The sequence below is a fragment of the Trichoderma virens genome, assembly GCF_000170995.1.
Source record: "Trichoderma virens Gv29-8 chromosome Unknown TRIVIscaffold_83, whole genome shotgun sequence".
Taxonomy (NCBI): domain Eukaryota; kingdom Fungi; phylum Ascomycota; class Sordariomycetes; order Hypocreales; family Hypocreaceae; genus Trichoderma; species Trichoderma virens.
The window spans coordinates 668770-689479 of NW_014013666.1; the positions used below are offsets into that span (position 1 = coordinate 668770).

At 50.1% G+C, this 20710-nt stretch overlaps 10 protein-coding genes across 10 annotated transcripts; 4 read left to right on the forward strand and 6 right to left on the reverse strand.

The window, feature by feature from the left end:
- Positions 1-170: 170 nt before the first annotated feature.
- TRIVIDRAFT_216529 (uncharacterized protein) lies at positions 171-1175 on the forward strand (the record flags this gene model as incomplete). The annotated part of the gene is made up of 1 exon (XM_014098311.1): positions 171-1175. One exon carries the CDS (start codon positions 244-246, stop codon positions 1072-1074), a length of 831 nt encoding a protein of 276 aa, XP_013953786.1.
- On the reverse strand, positions 1160-2833 carry TRIVIDRAFT_231360 (uncharacterized protein; the record flags this gene model as incomplete). Its single annotated transcript, XM_014098312.1, has 1 exon — positions 1160-2833. One exon carries the CDS (start codon positions 2831-2833, stop codon positions 1199-1201), a length of 1635 nt encoding a protein of 544 aa, XP_013953787.1.
- Positions 2834-4011: 1178 nt separating this feature from the next.
- On the reverse strand, positions 4012-4531 carry TRIVIDRAFT_19112 (uncharacterized protein; the record flags this gene model as incomplete). The annotated part of the gene is made up of 2 exons (XM_014098087.2): positions 4012-4264; positions 4320-4531. 2 exons carry the CDS (start codon positions 4529-4531, stop codon positions 4012-4014), a joined length of 465 nt encoding a protein of 154 aa, XP_013953562.1.
- Positions 4532-5182: 651 nt separating this feature from the next.
- TRIVIDRAFT_58287 (uncharacterized protein) lies at positions 5183-5938 on the forward strand (the record flags this gene model as incomplete). The annotated part of the gene is made up of 3 exons (XM_014098313.1): positions 5183-5230; positions 5286-5753; positions 5816-5938. The coding sequence occupies 3 exons, from the start codon at positions 5183-5185 to the stop codon at positions 5936-5938; spliced, it is 639 nt and encodes a 212-aa protein (XP_013953788.1).
- Positions 5939-7468: 1530 nt separating this feature from the next.
- TRIVIDRAFT_224814 (uncharacterized protein) lies at positions 7469-9356 on the forward strand (the record flags this gene model as incomplete). The annotated part of the gene is made up of 3 exons (XM_014098314.1): positions 7469-7509; positions 7566-8674; positions 8737-9356. 3 exons carry the CDS (start codon positions 7469-7471, stop codon positions 9354-9356), a joined length of 1770 nt encoding a protein of 589 aa, XP_013953789.1.
- Positions 9357-9685: 329 nt separating this feature from the next.
- TRIVIDRAFT_76973 (uncharacterized protein) lies at positions 9686-11579 on the reverse strand (the record flags this gene model as incomplete). Its single annotated transcript, XM_014098315.1, has 6 exons — positions 9686-10037; positions 10092-10941; positions 11004-11123; positions 11188-11318; positions 11387-11457; positions 11523-11579. The coding sequence occupies 6 exons, from the start codon at positions 11542-11544 to the stop codon at positions 9807-9809; spliced, it is 1425 nt and encodes a 474-aa protein (XP_013953790.1).
- Positions 11580-12787: 1208 nt separating this feature from the next.
- TRIVIDRAFT_67996 (uncharacterized protein) lies at positions 12788-13443 on the reverse strand (the record flags this gene model as incomplete). Its single annotated transcript, XM_014098316.1, has 2 exons — positions 12788-13168; positions 13249-13443. The coding sequence occupies 2 exons, from the start codon at positions 13441-13443 to the stop codon at positions 12788-12790; spliced, it is 576 nt and encodes a 191-aa protein (XP_013953791.1).
- An 859-nt stretch (positions 13444-14302) lies between these two features.
- On the reverse strand, positions 14303-15882 carry TRIVIDRAFT_203700 (uncharacterized protein; the record flags this gene model as incomplete). Its single annotated transcript, XM_014098317.1, has 4 exons — positions 14303-14809; positions 14890-15723; positions 15758-15814; positions 15880-15882. 4 exons carry the CDS (start codon positions 15880-15882, stop codon positions 14303-14305), a joined length of 1401 nt encoding a protein of 466 aa, XP_013953792.1.
- Positions 15883-17226: 1344 nt separating this feature from the next.
- On the forward strand, positions 17227-18065 carry TRIVIDRAFT_46746 (uncharacterized protein; the record flags this gene model as incomplete). Its single annotated transcript, XM_014098318.1, has 3 exons — positions 17227-17484; positions 17558-17832; positions 17897-18065. 3 exons carry the CDS (start codon positions 17227-17229, stop codon positions 18063-18065), a joined length of 702 nt encoding a protein of 233 aa, XP_013953793.1.
- A 562-nt stretch (positions 18066-18627) lies between these two features.
- TRIVIDRAFT_89638 (uncharacterized protein) lies at positions 18628-20383 on the reverse strand (the record flags this gene model as incomplete). The annotated part of the gene is made up of 5 exons (XM_014098319.1): positions 18628-19534; positions 19619-19707; positions 19772-19898; positions 19970-19998; positions 20083-20383. The coding sequence occupies 5 exons, from the start codon at positions 20241-20243 to the stop codon at positions 18945-18947; spliced, it is 996 nt and encodes a 331-aa protein (XP_013953794.1).
- Between the last annotated feature and the right edge of the window lie 327 nt (positions 20384-20710).

Here is a 20710-nt window from a genome sequence, read left to right on the forward strand (position 1 = left end):
CGGTCCGTCGCCGCCGCTAAGATAGAGGCGCCGACATGATGCTCCACCAAATGCATGTGGCTGGACATTGGAGATGATATAGGAATTCAATATGAGTGCTTGCGTGTTAGAAAAGTATATATAGAAGAGCTGATCCAGCTGAGGTGTAGCTTTTATTTCAAGCAGCAAAGTCAATTTCTTGAATACATACACTACTCTTACAGAAAAACTCCACATCAATTCACTATCGCCATTAATACCACCATGTCTGCCCTCAAATACGTCAACAAGCTCCAAGGCAAGCGTGTCCTTGTCATTGGAGGCTCTTCCGGTGTAGGCTTTTGCGTTGCAGAAGCAGCTCTCGAGCACGGAGCCCAGGTCATCATCAGCAGCTCCAACCAAGCCAAGTTGGACAAGGCCGTCTCCCGGCTCAGCGAGCACATCAAGGCAGCCAACCTCGGAGATGCGGACAAGCTGCTCTCCTCCAAGACGTGCGATCTTGGAAACCCCGATACGATTGATGAAAGTGTTGTTCAACTCTTGGAATTTGCTACCAAAGATGGGAAGCTGGACCATGTAGTCCACACTGCTGGAGATGCCCTCAACACCACAAGTCTTAAGGAGATCACCGTCAAGGATATCAACGCCCTCTCTCAAGTTCGCAACAATGGTGCCATTATCATTGCAAAGCACTTGGAAAAGTACATTAACCAGAGCGTGCAAAGCTCATTTACCTTAACTGGCGGAACAAACACCTGGCGCCCGCTGCCCAATTGGTCCATCATCGCTGCAAGCGGAGGCGCCACCGAAGCTCTTGCCCGTGGACTTGCCGTCGATATTCGTCCCGTGAGATGCAACTGTGTGCAGCTCGGTGCTGTTGAAACGGAGCTGTTTGACATGATTCCGAAGGAACACAGGGAGGCAGTGCTAGATAGCTTCAGGAAGGAAGCCATTACGGGCACGATTGCTTCGCCTCAAGAAGTTGCAGAGGCTTATGTTTATTCGATGAAGGATACTTTTGCCACTGCAGCAATTATTGGAACTCATGGAGGTCGCCTTGTTGGTGACAGCAAGAGCCCGGTCGGGTTTGCCTAAGGGAATCGGGAAGCGAGAGTGGTGGTGTGTGAAAGGGTATTGTATACTACAGAATCTCATTAAGCCATAGATACGCGATAGCTTTCCCAAATATTTGTTATTAACAAACCATATTCATTTCTATTCAAGTTGGAATAGTAAGCTCATAGTCATCCGGAATTATGGTCCAAGTGTCGCATACTCCGAGCAGGCTCCGCGCGCCACCGGCCTTTGACTTGCGCGCGAAATCTTCACCTTGGTGCAGGTAAAAGTACATTCCCTTACTGAATTTCTGCCCCAGCCCTTGCCACTCTTCTTTCATTCTAAAAAATGTCATAGCAATAACATCCAGATCCTCGCGTAGCTTTGGATCACGAGCCGGAGGCAAACTAGCGCCATCTGCTGTTTTTGTTTCGTTGCCACTTCTTGAGGGGCAGAAGTATTCTATTATAAGTATCCTGCAGCTGGTGAACAGCAGACACGGAAAATGTGCGTTGCTCACAAAGTCGACAGATACTCGAGAGGCATCTCGAAGGACGGATATTGTGTTTCTTGCAGCTGCAACACAAAGCGGCCAGTTTTTAGCCATCTCTGTTCCCACATCGTCTAGGGATTCTCCTTCGCGGAGAGGTCGGTGATGCAAGAGAATTGTACATGCATTCAAGATGACATTGAGCCAAATTACCTCTATGAATTCATCATAGTTGGCCATTGAGAGCTCTGTGGCGGAGCGGGGAAGCATCAATCGAACCCTAACAAGCTGTTCACAAAGAACTTCTATTCGCTCCTTACGTTCGCCCTCGTCGTCTTCTGCACAGTCGAGCCCTTCGCTTATGCGCCCTAAGAGTGCGTATCCCAGGATAAGATACTGTAGCTGGGTTGCCGTGCCTTGTAAGCTCTTCTCTCGCATGGCTGCAATCAAGTTGTCCATGTTATAGGTAAATCGATTTTTCGGGCAACGGGATGCGGGCACTTCGGTAGTCTGGAAATCATGTTCCGACATTGGAAACTCAATCTTCATCCTCCGATCATCAATTGCGTGCATTATTCCAATCGGGAAGCACATTCCCCGATCCATAATGAAAAGCATCCATGAGAGCCTTATAATCTCTTCCTGCTCTATCCACGACGCTTTTTCTTGGGTTCCGAGTGTTTTCACAATCATGTTTCGCAGACCGTCAGCAAAGCCAATAGCAACAGTCTTCCTCCAAGCTTCACCGAGCATCACGAAAGAAGATGAATAATCGACGAATGCTAATCCAAGGTAGACCACTAAGACGGCGGCTTGCAATGTCTGAAGCACATGGTCCGGTAGTCGAATCTCTCTCGAAACTAGACATTTTGCTTCTTCGTACCAGATTTCCTGTGCTTGCCGGAACCGGCGGTTGGGATGGGCACCAGCAGCAACAGCGATAATAGAATAAAGCAAAACCGGCGGTATGCCCTCTATCCCATGGGACTTGATGGCGGACACTATGGATTGCTTATGGAAGATGGGAAAATAGCGGTGGAATTTCTCAAAGAACAGATCGACTAATTGCAATACGTCGGACAGCTCTGGTAGCTCCGGTAGCTTCGGTTCTGACGCAGGTGGTGTTGGCAATTCGGTATGCTGAGTTACAGCGAGGCTTTGTTCTCTCGGGCCAGAAGTATTCACATCAATTGCCAGAGGATCATTGTTAGACAGCATCCACTCAAATGAGTCTGCAAGTGGCGGATCTGCAAGTGGCGGAACAACCTCATTGGCTTCAAGTCCCAGCAACGCGTCTATCTCGTCCATCGGCCAGGAGTTCCAGATTTGGGGGGCGGAATTGCGGAATGCATTTCCATTTGTATGACCCAATACTTGACCATGAGGAACATTGGCCCTATTACTTCTTTCATAGTAACAGATCTCACCCCTCGTGGAACAAGACGAGCAAGACGGTCGACTACCCTATTATCATGGATTAGTAAGACAGTTGCTACTGTTGTATGTGAATCTCACGTCGCATCTCTTCTTTCTTGATCTGCATCCTCGACAGACGTTTTGAGGCTTTGCTGGAGTTGACATGATGCATTTCAATAAGAGAAAGAATATGTGGAGGATTAAGACTTTGATGTCTGAAGTTGTCGTACCATATGCAGCTCTATTCCTTTGATGGATCACGTAATGAGTGGCTCGGATAATTTAGCTCCTAACTCCGTCATTGAGACTTTTGCAATAGAGAGCAATACAAGTAACCAGCATTTATCTCTTTGTTTCTTCATAGATCAAATATACATATATTCTACGTAGTCGCATCTCATATCAGCACATCTCAGGCTCAGAGCGTGACGTTGACAATGATGAAAATTGATTATGCATACGTCTTGTAAAGGTGCAGGATGACGCCAGCTCTAGTACTTTTTCTATACAAGGGACTTCGGACATGAGAACCTCCGGCTCGCCACTCGGGCACTCGGAGTCGTGATCCTTCGCTTATACAACCAAATACGCCATTGTCCTTCTCATCTCATCTCATCTCATCTTAATATTACAATTAATTCATATTTACTAGCAACTCCATCCGGCCTGAGAAAAGTTTCAAATCTGATTTTTAATTGACTGTTAGTGCTCAAGCTGCCGAATTCCGCCTGTTAGAATCGCCTGTTCTAACGTAATTGTAAAGCCACGTTGCGGGTCCCGGATTCAATCCCATTCCTGTACTCCAGACTCCTGTCAAAAACCCAAATCCCATCGCCATCGATATCCTTCTCGTATTAGGTAAGAAACTTGCATTCAATTTCTCTCTTTGAACACATCGTTTCCCGGGGCACGTAATAATAAACGGCCTGAGCCACGCTCTACACCCTGGTTTATCCCGGCTGTCCATCAAGGTGCAAGTGCCCGCCCTGCACCAAGTGCCTTAGCAGGTGTCTCCATCAGAACCTTGATGGCTCTGACATGTCTGGCAACTCTCTGTATTGATGCATGGTCTAGAGAGATGGATGGGCCATGTTGAGGAAGTTGAATCCCACGATGCCCTCGGCTACGACTCGGCTGGGGGCAGAGCGAGAATACAGCGATACTCGCCGACCGATGATTCCCTCATTGCCGACTTCGAGTGACAGCGGTTTGTCGAGCGGGAGTTCAATAAAAGTCTTGTCGAATGATTCTGTTGTCGTGGGAAATTGAAACTGCTGAAACGTGCCGCAATCTTCTGCTGTTCTCGTCATGTCACCGCTGGAACTGTGTGGCAAAGTTAGTCGCGTCAAACCCGTCGGGGTCTCAAGTGAGCACGCACTGAATAACAACATGGAGATTTGATAGTGTTCTTGCGTCGTACGCGGCATCTGGTGTCAGTCTCGCATGAGTCGCCTCATTGCTCTCCGGACGACCTGGAGTATGAAAGGCGAGGTCGCCGCAAATGGTTCTTAGCCGGCCGGCATCATCTGGAGAACTGAGGGCAGCAAGTGCACCCCCACGAGGCTTGTTGGTGATTTCAGGACCACACATGATTGATTTCTTTGATACACTGGTGGCTGTTTGCTTTTCGATAACGACGAAACGGTGGTGAAGAGGGCTAGTGAGTTTGGTTCCTTTCAAGACGCAACTGATGGCTTTATATGCAAACACCACTCCCTGCACTGTACGGTACTAGATGGTCTACGTGACAAAGCGGCATATGAGCTTGTTTCATAGCTGCTCGTCTCATCTATTGCTGGTCCCGGAAACACAGCGCCGCTGAAAACAAACAGCTTGTAAGCCACTTGAAAGGGACCCAGTGGCCCAATCATGGCGCCGCATTTCTCGCCTCCTTTCCCCAAACGGTAACCCCAGATGAGCAAGTTTGAGCGGGAATGCTCACGAATCTCCAACACACATCCCGTGTCTTGAACGAGAACCCTGATAGAGAACCACCCACACTGATGACGATGACGACTGGTTCTATTCATGCTTGCTGCATTAGTAATTCGGCTGCAGCATTGTTGATCAAGCTGACCCCTCCTAGGCCGTGTTAAAAAGAAAATGGCGTCTCGAGTCATTCTCCTCACAGCTCTCTCCCTGCTGCCTCTTGGTTGCTACTCTTCGTCTCCAGATCCTTCGAAGCCCGAATTTGCCAGTGTCAAGATTCAAGAGCCTCTCACCGACTCATTCGAGCCCACAATGTCTATTGGCACTTTCTCACTGCCGGCATTGCCATATGCCTACGATGTGAGCCTGCTGGTCCATCAAGGTGCTACATCCTGCTAACTGCTTTCTGCCCAAGGCCCTTGAGCCGAGCATCTCCGCTCAGATCATGGAGCTTCACCACAGCAAGCATCACCAGGCCTATGTTACCAACCTGAATAACGCCCTCAAGACCTATTCCACCGCCATCACCGCCAACGACATCCCTTCACAGATTGCTCTGCAGGCTGCCATCAAGTTCAACGGCGGCGGCCACATCAACCACTCTCTATTCTGGAAGAACCTGTCGCCCTCCTCATCCGCCGATGCAAATCCCGCCAGCGCCCCTACTTTGACCGCCGAAATCGCTAAGACATGGGGCAGCTTGGATAAATTCAAAGAGGCAATGGGAAAAGCCCTGCTTGGCCTTCAAGGAAGTGGTTGGGGCTGGCTGGTCAAAGATGGCAATACCTTGCGAATTGTGACTACAAAGGACCAGGATCCCGTCGTTGGCGGAGAAGTCCCGATCTTGGGTATCGACATGTGGGAGCATGCATACTACCTACAGGTGAGCTTCATTTCGCTAAGCTGTTGCTGTTGGTCCATGATTGGCTAACCTTCGTTTCATAGTATCTCAACGGCAAAGCCGCATATGTGGAGAACATCTGGAAGGTCATCAACTGGAGTACTGCTGAGCAGCGTTTCCAGGGAGACCGTGATGACGCCTTTGAGATTCTCAAAGCTTCGCTGTAAGATGGCGTAACAGAGTACATATACTTAGCATTATGATACGAATCGGCTGTACGGCCCTGGTAGGAAACTTGAACATTGTTAAATAAATTGATGCCGTCACTTCTGCTCAGCATGTGTAGCCAACTCAGATCGTAGTCCATTTTCCATCTCGTCTGTACGACACGATGCTGTGAGACCAACGCACAAGTATGGTAATCTTCAGGCACAGATTATATCTCGTCTCTATATGTGGTGAGCTTGAAATATCTCCTGATCAGACTATTCCTTAAGGAGGGCCATATACGAAAAGTTGTCTCTTCAGCTGGCACATCGCTATTGTATCAAATCGAGTTGAACAGGTACGACTATAACCATGAGAGGGAGCCGTTCTGCAATGACTTTTTGCTTCGTTGCGACTCTAGGCGGTGACGATTTACTGCGCCACCAAGGAACTGCGCACGTGTCTTAGACCATTTTCAATGTGTTTACCCATACCAGCTATTGGCGTTTGAAACAAAGGAGATCGTAATGCCGAGGGCTGCATTATTGGCGAAAGGTGCTGTGTACTGCATCAATATATCCATTACAGGATGTACGGGATAGGACGGTACTTCGATCATCTGCAAGGCAAAAGGTATTTCGTCCTCAACAAATATAAAACTACTTATAAGTATTCTTCTTGTATATTGTTACAGCAGGTCCGAAAACTTTGAGTTACTCCATACGCAGGTAGCCGGTCCACTTTTGACCTTGACTCGGTTAAGGACTCGGACTAGTATCTGAACGTACTTGGAGATCCGGGCCACGACATTTATGCAGGTACCCAGGTATATATCACAAGCAAAATATGGAAACATGCATATACTTCGCCAAGGTTCCCGATAGAGTAGTGGAGCCCTCGTCCATTCATCTTACTGATCCATGGTCGTATTGAGCTTTAACTTTGCCATGGTTAAAGAAACGCGTACGAATTACCAGAGAAAGAACCGAGATGCTATCTATAGAGGGCAGATACAATAGGGTCTACGGTCCACGGCAGCTGAAAGTGTCTCTCATCTTGTGTAGCCAGACGGCTCGTGGCATTTTGTGTGACCGATCGGCATGTCCCTGATTGAAACAATAGCTCTGGATTCACGGCAGCTGTAATTGCCCAACCAAAGCTTATAGCAAGGTTAAACAGAGATGTTAGGCATGCAATATGTTAGAGATAAAATACATTGTACTCATGATGACGATAAAAGCTGTTGAGTCAGTTCGAGTAACGTGTAACGGAAATGAAGGTGCGGTGCGAATCCGTCGGGATACGGGAGCACGCAGCCGCAATACGGACTCGAACGGGAAGAACTTTTTGTTCAATCAAGGCCGATATTGGAGGCCTTTTCATGTTTCATTTGAGCTTTTACACGTATAAAAGGTAGGACTTTTCGGTGGATGTGAGATCAAGACTCTTCTTCCTCACAGCAAAAGCAAAGACCGAAGCACAGTCCCTCGTTTACAGTCACTCGTTCTACTACCCTCGTTACCAATTCACTCGCTGAAAAAGTCTTCACCATGGTGAACAAATCAGTTATCTTAACATTGCTGGGAATCGGGTAAGCTTGGCCTCTGCTTCGTGGAAAGTGAACAAGACACACTAACACAAGAGCAGAGCCAGTCTTGTTGCTGCGACGGATCAAACCGTTACTGTCACAACGACAAAGACGGAGACTGTCACAGCGTGTGCCTCCTCATGCTATTCAACTGTAACCAGTTGCACCTCAACCACTTCAATGACCCTGTCTACCTCTACCACGACGGAGACTGGCACTGAGACGACATCCAAGCCTACCTCCACTGCTACGTTCACTACAGGCTCTACCTCGTCTGGATCAAGCTCTTCTCAATCGACGTATTCCGTTCCATCGACAACTTCAAGTACCTATAGCACCAGCACATCTACTACTACAACTGCAACAGAGACGTCCCAATCTGTGAAGAGCAGCACCTCATCTTCCACCACTACTGCGACTTCCACCATCACCGCCGACTCAAGCCAACTCCCTGGAACCACCACATCAAGCTGCTCTCAAGGTTACAGCTGCGGATCTCTCACTGTGAGAGGGAGCACAGATTCTTCCTCTTCCTCTAGCACTTCCTCTTCGTCATCCGTGTCTTCTGGTACTTCTTCTAGTACTACTTCTTCTGGTGTTTCTTCTGGTACTTCTTCCACTTCGTCAACTTCTGTTTCCAGCCGAGGAACTACTTTCAAGTTTCCCACTAGCACACAGGCTCGCGAATCCCCATCATCAACATCTGCCAGCACAACAGTAACTAAATCTGAAAGCACCTCTGCAGCTATATCTGAAAGTACCACGGTGGCTGCTTCTGACAGCACAACTTTGACAACACTTAAGTCGACTATCACGCAGACTGTGACCGTTCCAGGAAGCTCGCACTCTCAAAGCTACACTCACACCCCATCAAATACCACCGAGTCCACAGCCGAGACTTTCACCAAAACGGTTTACTCTACCGGGTCAGAGTCTACTGAGAAGACTTCCACCGCATCCTCAACAGAGTCAACTTCCAAGCCTACTTCCACTGCCACCAGCCAATCATCATCAGGAACATCTTCTAATTCAAGTGGCCAATCTTCCACCGCTTCATCAACAGAGTCTACATATAAGACCTCGTCTACGGGCACCACTGGATCATCTTCAGAAACATCTACGACTTCAAGCAGTACTTCTACAGCATCTTCGACAGAGTCTACAGCTAGTACTTCTTCCACAGTCACTAGTGGATCATCTTCAGAAACATCCACAAATTCCAGCAAGCAGCCCTCTACCTCAATCATTTCGACAAGATACACAACCACACCATCTGGAACCCCCTCATCCTCAACTTCATCTTCATTCTCATCTTTGTCTTCATCCTCATCCTCGTCCTCATCCACCCAAGTCGAATCCACCGACTCATCAGCTTTACCCGCGACAACTACTCACACCAGCCACACCTCCACACACACTTCTTGCAGCGACTCTTCCACAGGCACATCCCGCATCTATACCCTCACCAACACCACAACAACCGCAACTATCACCGGAACAGGATATTCTTCTCAGTCAGCATCTCTCAGCACCAGTTCATATGTTATTCCTACTTCAAGCATCACCGTCGATTCTTCTACTACTGCAGGAACTACATCAACAGTGACGAGCAGCACACATTATTCCGTCCCATCCAGCACCACATCCACTACACTTTCTTCTTCTTCAGTTTCATCATCTTCAACTTCAACATCCAGCTCCACCATCTCATACGAATCCTCCGCCGACGCCGTCACCCAACCCTCAGCCACATCCTCTTCTCCCACTTCAACCACCTTCCTTACAACAACCACGAACAAATCACTCTCAAGCACCGGAACTATCTCGACTACGTCGACTTCGTCTACTAACTACCCTCTTCCCACTCCACCCTCGTATGGCCCTCCATCTTACGACACCCCGTCGTATGATCTGCCGCCATCATACGGTTTCAGGGGCCGAAGGATTTGGTAAAGCTAAGTGCGACAAGGAAATGGACACTAGGAGGAGGATTGGAGAATGGTAGGCAAGAGGATGGAGATTTTTTTCTGATGGACTGGGGAGCTGTTTTAACTGAATAATATTTGAAAATTGTACTTTGTATGTTTCTTTCGTCTAGGTAGCTGAACATTTTAGTACATGGTTCTCACTGGTATCCATACCTACGTGTGTTTTTACACTCTTTGAAGACATAGGCAGTAAGTAATCTAACTTTTCCTCATTCTTGAACGCTATATTCTCTATACATCTATGAGTCCATCTTTCCAGTTTTTTGTTTTTAAGAAATTCTTTGAAAAAACATCGCTATGATCATTCCTATTTTATTTGCCCTCAGACAAAGACACAACCGCCCACTTGCCACTCCAAGCCCATTTTCTGGCACCACTATCGCCGCCGCCGCCCTCAAGGGCTCTCAGCTCTTCATCCTTACCAGCGGGAAGATCGACAACAACGTCAGCCTTGCAGGTTCGCAGAGACATGACGTTGACGCCAGAGCCAGCACCCAAGGGACCGAGGGCCTCTGTAAAAGGAGTGGTAGGGTCCCAGCAAGCCTAGGAAATGTCAGTCAATGAAATGGTAAAATACATTGTAATCGAGTCACTTACATCAGCAGTCAGCTTCCGGTAGTTCAAGTCACCCTTGAAAATGACAAGCTCGGCCTGCTTCAGATCTTCGTGCAGCTCAGGGGCCTCATGGGGAAGTCGCCAGAAAGAAGCGCCAGAGGTCCAGTATCTGTTGGGTCGGATGGTCAACTGGCCCTCAGCATGCCAGTTCGCCCAGTCCTGGAAGACGAAGAGAAGATTCTGAATCTCCTTCTCTGACAGAGGCACGGGAGTCTTGTCAGAGACCTTCTCCTCCTCCGTCGGAGCTTCGAAGAACTGCTTAGGGCTGGCGAGAGCACTGAGGAGGGCCGCAAAGTCTGCGGGGAGAACGTCAGAGACGAACCAGGGGATTGACTTGGGGCGAAGCACAACGTGAGTGGCAAGGCCAGTGTTGAGAAGATAACCGGCCAGCACCAGATCGACGTAGAGCTCGAAGCCGGAGTTGTCCAGAACAAAGTCTACGCGACGCTCCTTCTTGCCCTCGGCCTGAGCCTTCTTGAGCAGATCATAAGCTTGGGGGATTTTGTTGACAAGGATATGCTGCTCTGCTGCCTTTCTAGCTTCGCTGCCCTGCAGCCTCTGGATATCCTCGTAGGTCATGGTGGTGAGCAGCGACAAATCGGTCGCATTACCCCACAGGCAGACCTCGCACATCTCTATGAAGAGAATCTTTTCAGCCTCAGCGTCATGGGTAATGTTCTTGTCAGCACGGATTTTTGAAACGATGTCTGCATATCTGGCAGCAAGCTCCACGACGCCATTGCGAGAAGTTCGGAAGGTGTCGATCTTCTGGCGGGCAAAGAGGTCGTAGTTTTTCCAGTGCTGGGTCGTGGTGAAGAAGGTGTTGACACGTCTGTACAAAGGCTCAGTATGGTATATTTCGCAATGAGATGATGTTGTAAGTTTGCGACATACCGGTACATGTAGCACTCGGAGAACAGCCAAGGGACTTGGAACCAGGTTGGGTTGCCCAGTTGCTCCAGCTCCTTGTTGTAGGCGGCCGTCTCATCTGAGAATCCGTCTTCGACTAGAGGACTGCATAGCATTATAGTTAGTCTTGGATGTATTGCTGTAGAAAGGCAGGGACTGGGATGCATACGTGAGCTGTCGGTCGTGCAGCATCTCATACTTGAGGTTGCCCAGCTGCTCGACAATCTTCTTGCCCTCAGCTTGCTTCTCGGGGTCATCCGTGGCAGAAATGGCCTTGTAGACGTCATCCACAGCACTAGTCTGTTGAATGGAGAAAGTTGTTAGTAGAAGTACGTTATCGGAAATGCGTCGAAGGATGGATCGCTCACGAGGATGATGGGCCATCGCATGCGAACCGAGTCGCTGGCAAAGGACTTGGGGTCGTTGGTGACTGCCTTTGCTGCATCGCAAGTTAGCCATTAGTTGGTCAAGACAACGGGAGAAATAGATGGAATTTTTCCGTACGCGTCTTGGTATCGTACTCCATTTCGACTTGATCAATGGCCGTGAGATCTGGCGATGGCTGAGGTTGAGGATGCGGAATCAGAACCCCGACTCGACCTTTTGGAGGGGTCCTGGCGTAAGAAAAAGGCCCCTACTCTATGGCGGGATTGGCGGGGTACATGGCGGGGTTATTCTCGGTACCTTGATGGAGCGCTGCAATTCTACGCGTAAACAGGTACCTCTACTGTCAGCATCCTGTATCGCATGGATGCAATCAATAAATTCATACAGCCCGCTTCAAAGGGGCAATTCCGAGCTCGAGGATCCATAGCTGCAGCTGGCGACGTCATTCTGGAGATACTTTACCGTCTGCCATCTGCAGTCTTCTAACTCGCTGAGGACGCGATCTGCTGTTATCACGTTTGATTCATCTTTCTAGGTGGAACGAGGCATTATTCCTATGGGTTTGATTTGTTTTGGCGAATTTTTGACCCCATTATTGATATCTGGGCGCAGGCTGTGCTGTTCCTGGATATCAGAGTACATACTACTATAGCCGTTTTGCCCATCTCTCGACTAGGCCAAGACAAGCATAGCGATAAGGGTGCTGCAAGGCGAATCTGGGATGGATATTACCGGGAATGGCATAGCAACACCATTGGCTTAGGTCGAGATCACGTTGATAAATCATTGGAGGAATAAAAAGCCGCCGTAAAGTAATAATGAGAATCGAGTCTTCTTCTTCTGGCTGCTGAAGGCGGTGAATGCTGCCAGTATTCCAAGGTCTAATGAACGGAATACCTATTTAGCCATTTTGCCGGCCTTTGGCAGCTTTCCCTTCCTAGGGTAGTGCCAGCTGATGCCTTCTCCTGTCAATCATTGTCACGGGGCATATTATTTCTTGAGCGGTCTTACAAGTATTAGGTAGGTATCACATGTCAAATAGCATAGGTTATTTGTCTTGAGTAAAAGTAGCTTCACAACGTATACGGCTGGGGTTACTAGTTGCCTTTATTTACCCAATAGAGTACTAGGCAACGCGGTTTATTCTTCAAGTATTGCTACTATTACACCATTACCATCGTTATATTCCTCTACTATCTGTTATTATTAGTATTAAATATTGGATACAGGATGCTGAATAGCTAGTCCTTTTAACACAATTTCATCTAGTAGCAAACGTTTAGATATAGAAGGCAGTTCTAATCTGTTCCAAGTGCCACCTGCGCAAGTATAATATTACACGTGTAAAAAGCACGACCCTGGTGATTCTCCCACTTAGTCCATCACTCTGCACTCTTGGCCTCCTCAAATCGATCCTCCTTCTTGACCTCCACCCCATTTGGCACCACCACTTCGGCTCCAACCAGAGTGTCCTCACTTTTCGGTGATTGTGTGCCATCCCTGGCATGTTGAACGGCTGTTGTTGGCGCATAGTGGAACAATCTTCTAGCAACAACAAAGCTCCCAACTGAAGTTCCCCAGCACAATATTGCGAGAGATGCCGTGATGAATAGAGTCGGGATCAAGAAAAGACACGCGATGCCGATCCAGAAAAACGCAAAGGCAAAGGCGGCGGAGAGGGCGAGGAGAATGGTTGACAGTGCAAAGGAGAAGAATAGCAGAAGGGGTAGCAGGGAAAAGAGGACCTGGAAAGCTGTGAAGGTCTGTGGAATGTATGCATGTCTGTGTTAGTAAACCGCCAGTAGCTCTCATTTGTTTTTTTACTACGTAGAGGGGCACGCACGAAGAGTATGGGTTGCTTGGAGGCAAAGGAATATGCCGCGTCGTATGCGCGTTGGCGAGAAGAGGGCGAAATCAGGGAGTTGAAAGAGCCCTGAGCATACGAGTAAGCAGAGGACAGCAGTGCTGTGGGATGCCTCTTGTTCCCAGCATCAGCGTCGGCATCGCGGCCTTGTGTTGTCTCTATTGCGGTGCCCATTGCTTTGGAGCAGAACAGTACAGCTTTTGCTGTTGGTAGCGGTGGGATATCAAGGGTGTCCTCAGATGAGATGAGATGACATGATATGAATAAGACGGGATGCGATCGGTTGGCGGGATGGTGGGGGCGACTAGCGAGCGGCTGCGGTTGCGGCTGCAGGAAGAAAATGCGGAGGTGGAGATGGGAAAGAAAGATGGCGATGGCGATGATGAGTATGCAGAGTTGAAAGAAGAAGCGGGAATGTGGATGTTTGTTTGTTTTGGCTTGTTTTCGGTTTGTATGGAGTTGAAATGAGTAGAATGAAGGGGGTGAGGTGACGTGTGCGCTGGTATTGGCTGATGTCACCACGTGCAAGTATCTGGTACGTGGACAAGAGATTAAGGCGATATATCAAGGGGGAAATTAAGCGGGATGAGCATTTGAATGCTGAAATGGTGGTGGATATGCCCAAACCGCAGAAAGAAGAGAAGAGTGCGGTTTTGTCCGTTATTGCTATTATACAGGGTAGTTTACTTGGGACATGCAGAAAATACAACATGTTACAAAGTGCTTGAACCAGGGGTTGAGAGTAAAGCCATCTGTAACAGCCTATCGACCCAACCATAGGATATAAGGTATGGACCCCATACTACGGAGGACATGTTTACACACGGAGGGTATTCAGACAGTTGATTCATTCATAGACACACTTTACTGGATCATTAACGTTCGCTCTCGATTTACAGCTCGCATCAACTGGTGGCTGAATACTTCTCCCCGTGGCCTGGCAATTTCCTATGCTTCTATAAAAGATTCAGGTCACGGCCATCCCCAGCTTCCCAAAGAACCACCAACCAATGCTGCACATGCATGCCACATATTACAGATACAGACCCTCCGGCTCACCCTCCTGCTTGGTACGCAATACCCGCTCTCGAGCAGATCTGAAATCTGCCATTTGCACCCGCATACGTCGCTCTCGTAGAGCCATCATACCAGCCTCTGAGCAGATGGCCTTGATATCGGCACCGGACAGGTCGTCCTTTTGAGAAATGAACTCATCCAGATCCACGTCATCGTTCAGGTTCATCTTGGAGGTGTGTAGGGTGAAGATCTTGCGCTTCGTGTTCTGATCGGGGTTCTCAAACAGGATCTTTCGATCGATTCGGCCGGGTCGGATAAGCGCAGGGTCCAGCGTATCGATCTTGTTGGTTGCCATGATGACCTTGACGTCACCACGGTCGTCGAAACCGTCAAGCTGGTTGAGAAGTTCCAGCATAGTTCGCTGAACTTCACGCTCTCCTCCTGACGTAGAGTCGTATCGTTTCGTACCAATGGCGTCGATTTCATCAATGAAAACAATAGAGGGTGCATTTTCACCAGCAACCTATTTAGTTTTCCCACGTTAGCATCATATAGCGTTTGAAAATCCGAGTCACCTCGGTGCAAGGAGAGAGGTTGACAAACCTGGAACAACTGTCGCACCAACCTGGGACCATCTCCCAGATACTTCTGAATCAGCTCGCTACCCACAATACGCAGGAAAGTAGCGGATGTCTGATTGGCAACTGCCTTTGCCAAAAGGGTCTTTCCGGTACCGGGAGCACCGTATAAGATGACACCCTTGGGGGGCTTGATGCCCATCTCCTCATACAGTTCGGGGTGAAGCAGTGGCAGCTCCACTGACTCTCGCACCTCTTGAATCTGCTGCTCCAAACCACCAATATCAGCGTAGGACTCTGTTGGAGCCTTGTCGAGCTTCATGACGCTGACGATGGGGTCTGTGTCATCGGTCAAGACTCCAACAATGCTAACGCTCTTGTGGTGCAGCAGAACGCTAGCACCAGGCTCGAGAAGGTCCTTGTCGACAAAGCTCATGATGCTGACGTAGTACTCAGGTCCCGTTGTGCTGCTCACAATGGCATGGTCGTCATCAATGAGCTCCTCCAATGTACCAACACTCATTGGGCTTCCTCTCATGTCATCAACGCGGCCCCGCTCGTCGGCTAACCTATCGACATCGACGTCGGGACCAGCAGTCTGACCCTCCTTGGCAGCCTTGGCCTTGCGCAGCCGCTCCTGGTTCTCGACGTATTCTTCCTCGAGGAGCAGGTGGTCGTGGATTCTCTGCATTCGGAGCAGTCGAAGCTTGCATCGGCTCGTGGGATAGACGGCAGGGAGCTTGGCAGCAGCACTAGTACCGCCAGCCTTTCTCTTCTTGCGGCCGACCCGGGTTGTTGGCCTCGGCGGGGGTTCGTACTTGGGCTTGTCCTTCTGTAGCGGGCGTTTAGCTGTGCTGCTCTGTGTTGACAGCAGGAAGAGGGAATAGCTATACCTTCTTGTCCTTCTCGTTCCGTCCCCCCTCACCACCCATACCAGATTGTCCTTGACCCTGGAGAAGCAAATGTCAGCACAGATGCACCGTAACTAGATCAACAAAGACACAGTGCAGCTCACCATCTTGGCTGGTCAAGCTCTGGACAGCTTCTGTTTGAATGTTTTGGTTGAGCTTTCCTCTCCCTCCAAGTAGCACTCCTCTACAATCGGGCAACGCTGGAGAAGAGGCTGAATTGACGATGGTAATGATGGAGAGGCGAGTCGGCACTCGCTAGGCTGATGCTGCACAAGCACCCATGCCTTTGGGCTAGGCGCCAGAGAGACACGACAGCTCCAGGCGGGTCACGTGCGTTCAGCTTGAATGGCGTCACGTGAGGGGAGAGCATGAAGATGGCCGCTGGGAATTGTCAGCTTCTTCCATCGGGCTTCTGTTTCGATGCATCCCGTCATCGCTGATGCTAGCCCTCAAGCGGATTAGATTCAATCCGAGCTTGTTCGTCTCGATAATGCATGCTTGGCCAAATGATGAAGCAGTGCAGCAAGATGCATGCATGGATGGCTGGCCAGGGATCACATAAGCAGCAAGCTTGGCTGCCATTTATCCGCTGGCCAGATATGTAGCGACCTGCATCATGCCTGGATGAAAAGCTCCGTGTTACTACATTCTTTTGAATGGAAAAAGATGACTCGCCCATGCTACGCTGTCTGCTGAATTGACCTACCACTGCATTCTGGCAACACTTGTTTTTACCCCCAACGAAACAGCATATTCTGGGCCATGCGTGCCTGATTCAAAACCCAAAAAAGCCACTCGAGTCTGCTCACGAGCACGGCCGCTGATGCGATTACCGCCTCAATATGGATACCGGCACCGCCAGCCATTACCCACCTCGCGCAAGAGTACTGGGCAGTACAAGTGACCGGTTGAGTTCCGGTCCCTTTGTGGTGATGCGGCGCAGTGAGGCGGTTCCCCTGCACGCCGCTGGGGCGAATCCATGAGGTTTTGCTTGCTTCTAATGGATACTTTTGCCTGATGACGAGCAAACACTGGTGCTTTCTGCTCGGAATGCTCCAGCGCTGAGATGCCACTCACGGCATCCGTTGAGTCGCACCGATTATATGGAGGATTATAGGCACCCGAGCCGATAGCTGCCGCGCTAAAACTGGCCTGACGTCGATAGCCGCAGCGCCCCTCCTCAATCGATTGCTCCTGGCACACAAGCTGGTAGCCAGTGCTAGGCGACTTCTCTGCCCATCCAGCCTAAACCTAAAGCCTCCATTCTCGACCTCCTCTACCATCGTCAGACTCGACTCCCTCCCTCCAGCCTCAACAAGCGGTAATTATCGTCAGGTCGCTTCAACGCTCGCTCTGCCACTCGAGTATACTTCGAACCCATACTTTCGCTCCAAGTCACACAACCCCCTCATACGTCCACAATAGCGTCGGCCACGACAACTCCGGGCATCATGTCTAGCAGGGACCGCCGTATCATGAAGGAGCTGCAGGATCTCACCGAGGACAAGGACACATCCGGCATTCACGCTGCCCTGGAACAAGAGGGCTCGTTGTCTGCCCTCAAGGGCTGGTTCTTTGGCCCTGGAAATACACCGTACGCCGGTGGCAAATTCGTTATTCACATTCAGCTTCCCAATGACTACCCCTTCAAGCCCCCCAAGATGAAGTTTGAGACGAGGATCTGGCATCCAAATGTCAGCAGTCAGACAGTATGTCTCCCACACTTGGTCGATTTTCTGGGCCCGGCAGGAAAATCTTTACTCACGGTTCGCTTTCTTCTAGGGCGTCATTTGTCTCGATACCCTCAACAAGAACTGGTCCCCTGTCCAAACGATTAAGACGGCTCTTCTCTCAGTCAGAATGCTTCTCGAAAACCCAAACCCTTCAGACCCACAAGACGGAGAAGTCGCGCGTATGCTGCTCGACGATCCCGACTCCTTTGTTCAGATGGCTCACGAGTGGTCGGTTCGGCACGCCGGTGCGCCGCGACAGCGAAATCTTGACGTCACTAGATTCAGAAGCCTGGCCAGACCAACAACTGCTGTCGATGCGAGCCGGTATGCCCCAGATACTGATGGATGCTTTCCAAAGGAAGACAAAACGGCTAACAGTGAGGCGCAGATATCATGGATACAAGCCAGTCCTGGTCGAGCAGTTTACGGCCATGGGATTTGACCTCGACAATGTGGTGGCAACTCTCGAGTTTTTCCGCATCGATAAATTCCATGAGAACCTACCCCCATCTCGCATGTCGGATGTAACCACTCGACTGCTTGGTGAGCAGCCTTAAAGCCAACGACGGGAATTAAAGAGTCACCAATCTGCCCCTCCCCGTCAGCGAATGGAGGAAATGAATTGGAGTTTGCATGGAGTGAGGGTTGAATATTTTTTTCTGGGTTTTGGTTTTTTTTCTTTCAGGGGGAAACTTGTTCTTTTGCTTCGTTCTGCTTCGGTATCCTGTTCCTGGAATTAGTAGACTCGGGATTGGCGGGACGGTTGCTTACGAGAGCCGAATGGCTGTGACCGACTTGACGTCTGAAGAGTCGTCTAGGGGATCAGGACAGATGGGGTTCCTGGGGACTATTGGTGCTCCGGAGGCGCATACTATCGGGGATACAACGACTGTGGAGTTATGAAGGTCGGAGCTAGGCAGCATATTACACTCAATATAGCGTTTGTCTTTTTATCTCTTGGCTAGCGAATGCCATTTGTAGCGCCTGTCTGAAGAGACTGACTCTTGGATGTCATTGCAGGTCGACATGTCAAGGCCAGAGCTCGTTCTTACCAAGGGGAAAAAGGCAGCAAGAATCACAGAAGGAAAACACGCCCATGTTTATCCATAGATCAAGAATAGCGAAAAGGCACATTGCCCTCCCATGACACCGAATCTATCACGTACCTACGAAACAACAGAATTAAGCGAAAACAAACAAAGAAGTAGCCCGTCACCCTGACAAGGACGTATTCTTCCGTTTCCCTCCTATCCACATGCTCCAGAAAGCCATCACCAGCCATTTTTGAAACAGCCACCACTCCCTCCATGTGATGATTTTTTTTTTTTTATAAATTTAATTTATCTGTATTAAATGATGCAAGCTCCCCAAGTCCACTCTTGTTGCCTCTTTTTTTTGTTTCCTTGTAAAAAAAACATCAAAGAACGAGACTTGATTTACAGCAGGTCGCGGCGGACGAACTCGTTGTACAGAGCCTTGCCCAGACCAGCGGGGGAGCGCTCAACAATGACACCAGCGTTCTCCAGAGCCAGGATCTTGGAGTCAGCACCACCCTTGCCACCGGAGACGATGGCACCGGCGTGGCCCATACGGCGGCCGGGGGGAGCGGAGATACCGGCGATGAAGCTGACGACGGGCTTGCCGCCGTTGACGTTGTTGGCCTGCTTGAGGAACTCAGCGGCGTCCTCCTCGGCGGAACCACCAATCTCGCCAATCATGATGATACCGTCGGTCTCCTCGTCCTCGATGAAGACCTTGAGGCAGTCGATGAAGTTGGTGCCGCTGAAGGGGTCACCGCCGATGCCGACGACCAGGGACTGGCCAAGGCCGGCCTGGGTGGTCTGGTTGACGGCCTCGTAGGTCAGAGTGCCGGAACGGGAGACGATGCCGATGCGGCCGCGCTTGTGGATGAAGCCGGGCATGATGCCGATCTTGCACTGGCCGGGGGCGATGATGCCGGGGCAGTTGGGACCGACGAGGCGGGTCTTGGACTGGGTCTTGAGCATCTGGGTGATGCGGACCATGTCTGGGATTCGAGACCGGCAAGGTTAGCTATACGAAGGGGGGTTTTTTGAGATAGAGGAAATCTATGGTGGGGCTAAATTCTGACCATGTTGAGGAATTCCCTCGGTGATGCAGACGGCAAGGGGGATCTCGGCCTCGAGAGCCTCTTCGATACCGGCGGCGGCCAGAGGAGGGCTTTAGGGGGGTCGCAGGTCAGTATGCCATTGCATCTTGGAATCAGGGGGGTCAAGTCGCATACGGGACGAAAAGCGCAGTGGCGGTAGCTCCAGTCTCCTTGACGGCCTCGGAGACGTTCTTGAAGACGGGCAGGTCGAGATGTGTCTGGCCAGCCTTCTTGGGGTTTGTTCCACCAACAACCTTGGTTCCTAGAGGCAAAGCGGTGTAAGTATTCGCGGCCAGCGTTTGTGCGCAGCAGTATTCCGAGGCTTTATCGTACCGTACTCAATGGCTTGCGAGGCGTGGAAACTGCGCATTCCCTCGTTAGCATGTCATTGCACCTTTATTCCCCCGCGAGATGCCCTCCGCAGCAGCCGGTTGTTCAAGACGTACGTTCCCTGCTTTCCGGTGAAGCCCTGGAAGATGACCTTGGTCTCGCTGTTGATGCGCAGGTTCTCGATCGTCTTGGAGTACGGCGAGCTGGCCGAGCTGTAGCCACGGCGGGCAGCGTTGCGCAGCGCCGAGCGCGCGGTGGTTCTGGGGATGGCCTGCATGGCTGTGGAGGGGGAAGAGGGGAGAAGAGAGGAGAGGTTCAAGGAGAGAAAAAAAGAAATCTGGAGGAGCGCCGCGGGTGCAACGCTGCGAGATGGGGAGAGCGAATTGACTTTGAGCTGCAAGCTTGCAGAAAGGGAATATCGTCGGTACGGCAGCAAATTACCGGCTCTGGCAGCTCTGAATTTCGGGTGCTGCCGGGCGCCCGGCAGTTGGCTTTTTCCGAGCGTGCAGTATTTTCTGTCACCAAAAGGAAGGAAAAAACAAAAAAATTGGTTACGGTGAGGGGCATTACGGTACTCCGTTTGCTGCATATGAACAGGTATTCCGTTTATTACTGTGGCGCTATTCCGTAACGCCAACGGCAAACGCTAATGTTTTGGCTTGATATCAAAACGGCCCCACCGAGGCGATAGTCTTGCCAAAAGTTCTTATCAAACACCAACGAGGGGCATCAAATCTGACTCCA